Source organism: Ptychodera flava, chromosome 11 (assembly GCF_041260155.1).
Source record: "Ptychodera flava strain L36383 chromosome 11, AS_Pfla_20210202, whole genome shotgun sequence".
NCBI lineage: Eukaryota > Metazoa > Hemichordata > Enteropneusta > Ptychoderidae > Ptychodera > Ptychodera flava.
Window position 1 is genome coordinate 28,507,661 of NC_091938.1, and position 9,263 is coordinate 28,516,923.

At 37.9% G+C, this 9,263-nt stretch overlaps 1 protein-coding gene across 2 annotated transcripts; it reads right to left on the reverse strand.

The window, feature by feature from the left end:
• Positions 1–850: 850 nt before the first annotated feature.
• Positions 851–8,348, reverse strand: LOC139144013 (uncharacterized). 2 transcript variants are annotated; one of them, XM_070714655.1, is made up of 5 exons: positions 8,244–8,348; positions 4,869–4,959; positions 2,918–3,031; positions 2,127–2,271; positions 851–1,674 (listed from the first exon to the last, which is right to left on the reverse strand). In XM_070714655.1, exons 2-5 carry the CDS (start codon positions 4,929–4,931, stop codon positions 1,361–1,363), a joined length of 636 nt encoding a protein of 211 aa, XP_070570756.1. In that variant the 5' UTR covers positions 4,932–4,959; positions 8,244–8,348; the 3' UTR covers positions 851–1,360. The 2 variants fall into 2 exon arrangements, with proteins under 2 accessions (XP_070570756.1, XP_070570757.1); XM_070714656.1 differs by lacking the exon at positions 8,244–8,348 and adding an exon at positions 5,454–5,537.
• Positions 8,349–9,263: the final 915 nt, after the last annotated feature.

Below are 9,263 nucleotides of genomic sequence, written 5' to 3' on the forward strand. Positions count from 1 at the left end.
GGGGTTTACGATAGGGCACATTCAGTCAAAGTTCAGTGTAACACAATCTTTTCCTTTGCTATTTTACAAACGATAGTGATTGCGTGAAGCGACGATGTATTTTGTAGAACGAATCTTAGATGATCTTAATATTTGAAACAAAATCAATTCTAGCGGAAGCCGACGAGTTCGTTTTTTTAAGTTGTTGCCAACGATGTGCTGGTACTGGCGTCAACGGTCAGCAAGATCACGACCAAAGCACACTGCATACGCTTTATGCAAAATGACATTATGCTGACATTGACATTCAAACCAAGCTATAACGGTTTATATCTCATTTGCATCAACAGGAGTACTAGTCATCAGGAATCTGAGCGGGAAAATGTCGTCCTGAAATTGTGACAATGTGAGACCTATGTTTACGTCATTACCTTATCACGTCATGGCTGATTTCTAGGAGAGGGATAGGACTTGTCGAATATCCATACAGTTACTCAAAATGAATATTGTTTGTTTAATGTACTTGAAACTTACTCTATCACATATAACTTCTAAATCATAAACTTTTGTAGGCGATGCCTGCAATATTTTCATGCCGGTCAATGAATCCTAAAGTTTGTCAACTGGAAGAATGTGACTTCGTCTCACAAAAGAGACATATCCATTTTCGCAAAGGAGATCAACTGCAAATATCATAAATCGATCGAATTTATTGACTGGCTTGAAGTGTTCCACTTAGTTGGTGTCTTTTGCTATTTTGTTCTGAAAGCTAGTTCAAATGGAAAAAAAGAAGTTTGCGAAAATTTCAAAATATGAAACATTTTGGCATCGACAGGTGAGCAAAATGTAGACAAAGGTACACAGTAAAATATTTGTTTGCTTCCTGTATGACAACAGGGTTCATTTATTGCACTATGAGAATTAGTAAAGAATAGAAGTGAACGACAGTAGATGTCATTTTAACAAGATTTCACGAGCGAATGGATTGGCTTCGTCGTGCACACATGATGCACACTCCAGCATGATAAAAACAAAACTGAAAATAATACGCATGCATCGAAAAAGAAATCATTGAATGATTATCAATCTAGTCTGAGATATAGGCATTACATCTCATCAACTGTAGCCTATGAAGCTGCATGTAGACTTCTAACTTTTTAACGCCGTAAGACGTGTCTTAACTCATTTGCTGTATACTAGTGAAAAACACTATGGCATAACGTTAACAAAATTATCCTGAAAGTATAGATAGCATGAACAAAGTAAACGTTTCAACAAATTTCCATGATCGATGTCCACCTTACTAATATTGGGCAACTATATTGTTTACAACTATGAAGCCTTTAACGTATGTAGTAAACAACAAAATCATATGGCAGTATTAGAAATACGCAAAATAACCCAGACCGTGTTCGGTTCTATAATCCTCTTGTTTTTGGAAAACCGGGTCTGAGGAATCGTAAAACAACACGCACTTGCCATTTTCGGCGAGGACTTGATACGGGCTGAGCCCAGGCGGCGTGTGTGACGGTAAGCCACATAGCTTTTTCAAATATCCAAAACAAGGACCTGCTTTGAGCATGGCAGAACATGTCAGTGCATAACGACTTTTCAGGTAATCGGACAGTGCCACAGAGCAGTTTTTCTGAACGTAGTAGTCGTCGCAGGGGTCGTCGTAGTCTACATCTACGGTACCTAGAAGAGTTGGAAAACCCAGTGGTTAGAGCCAGCATATCGGACATAACCAACAGATATGACACAGTTAGAAGAACGGAAAGTAGGTTTGTCTCTGTGGGGAAGACTTTAACGGTCTTGTTATCGTTTGGTTGAGTGGTGTAGGATACATATATTAAGAGAGCGTATAGCGCATACATAATTTTTTTCTGAGTGACTTCTATTAATCTTAAATAAAGGGCTAAATTATTTCATTTTATGCTATTCAGGTGCAAAAAACCAAAAAACCCATCTCAACATTCAATAAACTTCAATAAATGTAATTATTTCTCAAGTCACGGCAGAATCAATGTTAGTACAGCTTTGTAAAAACAAATAAATATAAATAGCAGTCACTGCTGTTTTAATTACCGCTTGTTTGACTAAAGGGGTGGTCAAAAGATTTATTTCGGTCTGAGAAGTCAGGTACTCACTTTCCGTGCCATCACAAAATCCAAATGCTTCCATTTTCACAATTCCTGGTCTGATCATACCCAACCACTCTTCGATGGTTATGTCCATGCCTTCTATATCTGTTCTGTGGTCACAGTCAAGGTGTGCCAAGCAAACGAAACGCCTCTGAAAATGAAAGGTGTTTTGTCAACTTCCTCAGTTACTAGCTAAGGTGTAAACGTTTTCAGCGCACACTGTCAGTGCAACATCTTACAATTTTCAAAATAAAGCTGATGAATATTAAGATTTTGCAGTAGGCAGACCTTTTGTGGGACTAGTAAGGCAAAGGCAAGCCCCCCTCCCTCCTTGAACGTTGTTGCATCTATACCCTTCCTACCAGCATATATAAGATAAACAAAGACGACGCGACGCTGGTGGTTTTGATAAACGACAAAGGGCTTTCTTCAAATAATTTCACGTCAATTGCTCAATTTTTGTGAGTGAACTAACGTTAATTTAAATTTAAAGTATAAACTTTAAGAATGCATTTTAAAGTAACGATAACTCACTCGTGGAGACTTACAAATTACTGCAAACGAACCTGAATTTTCCAAATATAATAGATTTCTGTCTGCGCAATCAGCAATTGCTGAAAAACATTGCATGAAACCACCCAACCTCTATTTTCCAACGTTACGTTTGGCAATTTTTACGAGCTTGTAGTTCAACCTTATTACTCAATGCTGTTCTATTAATAGTTGAATGTAATCAATTATTCGCGGAAACCAGCGATACACTGACTACCGAGACACTGTTGCAGACAGAATGTTACCCGAACAAATTCGCAGTAGAGGATTGTCTTGTGCTCTTCAGACCAGTTGTCTGGGTTTCTAGTGTAATCGGTCAACATCCGTTCGCACCCTTCCAAATCGTCTTGGGTACATTGCTGTCGAGTGAACAAACAGATTGATTTCAATACAGACAAGATTAGATAAGAGTGCATACCACAAGTTAGTCAGGTTCACTAAGAGCACCTTTCTCAATGGTTCTATTAAACGACCAAAATACATAATATACATTTACAAGACTAAACCTTTCTGAAATATGCCTTACAAGACTAAAAGTTTCTGAAATATGCCATGCTTATCCCAACCAGAAAAAGTGTTTATGTCGCAGGCACAACATCGTTCACTAACACCGCATAACAAGCGACAAATTACACTATTACAGAATTTCGGCATACTTTGTGTAGAGTTGTTTTTCAATTATTTCCACATCTTATGCAATTAGTTTGAATCATCCATGGTGAAATCATGCATAACTTCTTTAATTAAAGGGCCATTATTTCTAACTTTTGACCATTTTTTACCTCGGGAAATTCCATGTTGGAGGCTCATATTTGTTGCAAAATGTTGTTTTACGAAGAAACAAACATGATTAGTAATGTTATAGCAACATAAAACTGCTAATTTTTGTTCAAACGTGTTGCCCTTCCGAGCTCGTTTGTTGACGTCTTGCATGCTCAGCGTGCTCGGGAGAACACAGATATGGTGACGCCGCGATCACGCGAGATGTACAGGTTCACCTTTATAGCGGGATCAAAACAACATTGCGTCGTGGATTGCCAGACATCTGGCTACGCAACGTGCTCGGACAATGGACTACGACGTAAGTACCGGGCATAAGTAATGAATATTTATTTTGAAATTGCTTTAAATGGCTCGCGCAGGTGCAGAAGAATGCCTACGTTGCAATCCGCGTGTCAACAGAGTTTGTATTTCTGTCCGGACAAAAATTGAAATTTTCGTTGTAAAATAACATGTTATTTAGTTGTAGGGCACGTAATGTTTCCGAACAATATGCGATTCTCTTTTATTTGACTGGCTATTCAACATGAGCCAGTGATCATTTCAATCAAAACTAACGGAAAAATCGCTAGAAGATACAGCTAATGGAACTTTAAAACAATTACATTACAATATTTGTGATATCATGTACCTAGCTTAGCCACTTTCCCATCATTGCACCATTTCGACAGATCAGTGATGAGAAACGTAATTTAGAGATGCTGTAGTTGTTTGTAATCTGAAGATAAATTTTGTCCAATGTTATAAGAAACGCGTTGGGCCTGTTTCAAATTGGTTGTACAAAGAATCTAATATCCTAGGATTCAAGCTACGATGGCGTACTAAGAGATATAAACTCTATCATAAAAAAGAAAGAAAGCAAGAAAGAAGATTTTGGAAGATCACAAAAGTTTAGTAAGTAACATATGCATCTAGTACAAATCATTCTTTCGAGCGTCCTCTTCTCGTTACCGTTCATGATAGGTTACCCCTATAGGTTGCAAATATAACCTTGAGATGAGCATAGCCATACGTCCTAAAGCAATTTTCAAAGTTACCACGAAAAAATACGATCGGAACTTATTTTTAATAATATTGATTTTTATATTGTTTCAATTTCTTAAAGTGTTAGGTGCCATATAGCTGAATGTTGCAATATTGCAAATTACTCATAAAAACAAATGTGTACTGTAAAAAGAAAAGCAGATAAGATTACATTTGTAGATTAAATCGACATTATTTTACCATCCAATTATCCCAAATCACGTTGGTTTGTTTCATGATAAAACGTCTCTACGACTGCCCTTATCAGCGCATCAATCAATCTTGTACTTGAGAATTCAAAGGACAAAATTACTATGTAGGCACGCACACATGAGATAAGACTTTCTCGTCAAAAAGACTCTTTAATATTTAAATCAGAAAATTTCGACTTACCCTTTTTGCGTCAACCCCGAACTTGCAAAACACTAGAAAAAGGGCAAGTAATGCAATCTTCATAGTTGTCGCTTTGTATCCTTTTTTAAACCTGCAAATGCAAATGAATACTTGTTCAATTGAGCACAGAACGTTGAAAATATCAGTAATCTCGTGTGCATACTGATGTATGTAAGGACAAGAATGGCGATGGTTTGTAATGGTTGAATTAAAAATGCAACATCGCTGCAGGGTAGCAGCTCACAAATAAAGAGAACTGTCACTTTTTTATGTTTTGACAACAAAACGCAATGAATTTCTATGGGGATACTGTCATTGGTCCAAGTGGGTACCCGGTGGTACATTGCCTGATGTGCTCTGTTGGATCATGTTAGGGACCCCATAACACCTTCCAAGCAGCTACGACGCCTCAACTCCCACGCTGTGCATCCCCTGGTAGCATGCTGCCCTCCCCTGAGGCTTTTCAAATCCGCGAGTGGCGCCAGGGGAAAGGTAATGACGACGCTGGTATGTGCCATCGTCCCTGGATTTTGGCCAAACCTTTGTCTCCGTGTCGTTTCTTCGCGTTAACATAACAACACTTACCGGACTATGTAATACTAATCCGATATGTAATAAAACTTAACCAAATATCAATTTGATCACAGCATGCAACCCAACCGTAGACTATATACTAACCAAATATGTAATAATAATAAATGGGAGATAAAAGCGTACCAAAATGAGATATTATTACCATGCCCCGTCCATCGCATTTTGATTTGTCGAGCTGAACCACCTGACTGCCAACAAATACCCAGTTCTGGTTTGTTTACATGCCCGAGAATATGAATAATGTCGCAGACAAAGTAACTTTACAGTTAAAATGAAAATTGTGATTTGTACAAAGATCATAATCAATCACAAAATAAAATCGAGCACTTCTTGGCCAAGTTTTAGACACTTCACAATCTTCATTTTCACCAAAACCTTTGAATGTTTATTGGTCACTAAAGAGCTTGGTTATGGTTGCTGGGCATATTTTTTTCTTATTTTGCTTATCACTATATCCAAAGTTTACTGTTATCACATTTTTGGATAAGTGTTATTACATTATATCGAGTTAGTATTACATATTTGGTTATGTGTTATTATATATTAGTTAGTAATGCATAGTTTGTTAATTATTACATATTTGGTTGATACAGCATCTCCATCGGCCACCCAAGCCTATCTGCGTGCATGGGACTTTGCACAGGGTATCTTTCGCCGTATAACACCTGCGGCCAGTTAATATAGAGAATAAGTCATTGTCTTCACAGGTGGTCTACCAGCGATTAAAGGCGTTCCTGCATGCTTAAAATCTTGATGACGAGGAGACTCTGCGTACTTTCAGGAATGCATGAGCATCAACTATGTTGCTAGGGGGCACCATTGTGAGTCTTGTTGTATAAAAAGGGGAGTGAACCGCAAATCATTACATGACATTATCGTTATTATCCGTCATGGGACGCCCTGAGAACTAGTAGGGCAACATGATGCATTCTTCTCATGGCATTCAATTGGGTGAAAACTTACAGTGACTGACAGAGTTTACAGTAGCTTTCTATTATAAAGGCTGCGATTACTACTATCGAAATCAGACAGAATTAACCTGAGGTCTTTATGTTTGTGAAGATTTCTTCGTGTATGTTGATGGGTAGTGTGTAGGGGTGAGGGATGGGATATGTGATAGAGGGTACGGATTGGAGATACAGTAGAGGTTTGAGAGACATCAGAATAGATGGAGCAGGAAGTGGACAACATTCACATCCAGATAAAAATTACACTTAACAAATTATGACTATATCCTTGAGAGGACTGATAAGGCTTTGCGTATTTTTAAAAGCCTTACCATAAAATGAAACTGTTCCTCCATTATGCAAATTAATAATGACCATTCATGAGTGCTAGTTATATTCCCGGAGGTGAGTAATAATGAGATGTCTTCCATTGGTCGCGCTGTAAAAAAATTGTTGAATCATTTCGCTCGGAATACAGGCATTCACATCCCGATCCAAATATTTAACATATTTGTAATATTCTTGTGCGGCGTAATAAGGCTTTAAATCTTATATAACTCAACAACTGTCGCTTGGAAATTCTGAGTTTTCCATTCATCTTCTGAAACGCATTCACGAAACAGGTGTTTTACACCGTTCTGAACACAGTAGCTCCTGGGTCGGGAAGACCGCTGTATGCATCTAAAACGTATTGTGACACACGGTGACGGCCACTTTATTAGAAATTTAGGAAGTTTGGAAACAGGATTTTCATTTCTTACAACAGCAGCGGTACACTTTGAAGTAGCGGTGCTGTGATTGGTCATTTACTGTCAGTCTGCGATCGCTTGAAATACTCATATTCGTGTATGCTAATCTGGGCAAATGTGTGTCCGGCAGCAGTTGCTGAAAAGAGTCGTTTCATGATCCGTCGAAAGTTGTATCTCAAATCGCACTGAAGATCGATTTGGATGCAAAGGTGGTATTTGGTTGAAATTAAATGAAGCCTTTCATTGAGGGAAATCCGTCTCCGAATTCTGTGACAGCCATTTTATTTACGCACTTCCTCTCTTTCCAATGCTTACAACGGCTGTCGTCATCAGCCGTCGTGTATCTACCCACAATCCTGTACCTCCCGTTTCACACACACGACAAGCCTGTCTTTTATGCCTGGAATTAATGATACGTATCTTCATTTAACTTGACTTTCTGGCTCGAAACACTCTCTTCGTTTAGAGCCATGGGACCCCGAGCTTGATTCGCTTCGTAGCCTTCATCTGAATCGGTCGGGCTACTTGATTCCATCGTCGATTCAGCTTCTCTAGTTGATAGTATTTCGTTAAAATCGTCTGCCAATCATCGTCTTGGGTTCTCTTTGACACCCCTGGTGCTTTGGTATACGAGTTGGCACGCGTCCATCCCCAAAGCAATGTTTGCAATAAAGGTACGCTGCTAAGATCTATTTGGCTGATCTTTATTCGACCTGATCCTTTTACATGAGTTTTGCATAAATCCTGTCAATCATGGCTAATGACGGAAAGGGCTATAAAATTACTGTGAGTTTATTCCAAAACGAAAACCAAAAAAAACAGTCCAACGTGTATCGTGCCAAACATTTTTAAAAAACGAGAGGTTTTTACGAACGTTCACTTTTTCAGCAGTGTGCGTTAAATTTAAATTGTCTAAAACTTTGGAGTTTTAATGTAACGCCACCCGAAGAAAAAATAGATCACGAAGGAAAAAATAAATAAAAAGAGTATGTGTTCTTGATAGACTTAACGATTCGCATAGCCAACAGAACAAATTACTAAAGTACATTCAAAATTAAAGTCGTTGCACATTTTAGTTCACTTACCGTTAACAAGTATATTCTTCGTCCAACTTGTCCAAGTGCTGACGGATTGTAACGTTGTCCGGTGTATGAAGTTTTCTGGTATGGTTTATTCCTATTTATGTAATATCTGCTTCTCTAAATTTTGAATTTTGACATGTTTAATTATAATTGCCTTTAAGCAGTGATTAACAGTAATTGTGTCCATTTTGGAATAATACAATGATTATTCATTCGAATCAGAGTGCTCAATAAAACACTGGAATATATAACACAAAATCCATTTTCAGTAAAGTAGTTTGAAAATTGAAAGAAGAAATTTGAATATTTATTGACTATGAGTAGTGTCGCATGAACATTATTGCCAATTAGAGACGATAAAACGCTCACACTTAATTACATAAAGCGATTTTCAACTGTGTTGAGTTGGTTTGTAGGCCATTATAGACATCGAGAGCAATTAGCTCATATCAACGATACCATTAAAAGACTCATGACGATTTACGCTATTATATAGAGAAAAAATCTTTCAAATACTAATTTGATAGGTACTATGTCAGTTAAAAGGGGGCCAGAATAGATGTATCCTATTCAGCACACAGTCAACGTTTTCTGTCATAGAAGCTCCGTTGTTAATGATTTTAGGCGCGAAAGGAGTGTTGATGAGCACGAAACAAACGTTGACTTTGATAAAACGATTTTCTAAACGGCTACAGTTTTTATCCTTATTGATATTTGCTTCATCATTCCTTCATCTACTAGTTTTAGGAAGATCACTTAAACTTCCAGAATTTGCCTCGCTTTATTCGGCAGAGAGGTAGATATAAGCCGTCGATACATTCATAGCACGTAAACTGACCTTATGAAATCGGGCCGTTACACGTGAATTTGAAACATTGTCAAAAACACAAAGTCACAGGTAATTTAACACTCAAGTGTCAGCCGATCTACATACAGTCTTAATCATTGGAATTCAAGTGGGCGTCTTGATAAACAAGCTGGAAGTTAAAGGGTACACGTGTCCAATAATATCTGTTGTTTTCG

Bases quoted from the DNA above. Each gene is read 5' to 3' on its own strand.
- LOC139144013 (XM_070714655.1), bottom strand. From the start codon at position 4,931: ATGAAGATTGCATTACTTGCCCTTTTTCTAGTGTTTTGCAAGTTCGGG. The intron at 3,032-4,868 runs GTAAGTCGAAAT...TTCACTCGACAG, and splicing joins TCGGGGTTGACGCAAAAAGG to CAATGTACCCAAGACGATTT. The intron at 2,272-2,917 runs GTAACATTCTGT...TTTCATTTTCAG, and splicing joins TCTACTGCGAATTTGTTCGG to AGGCGTTTCGTTTGCTTGGC.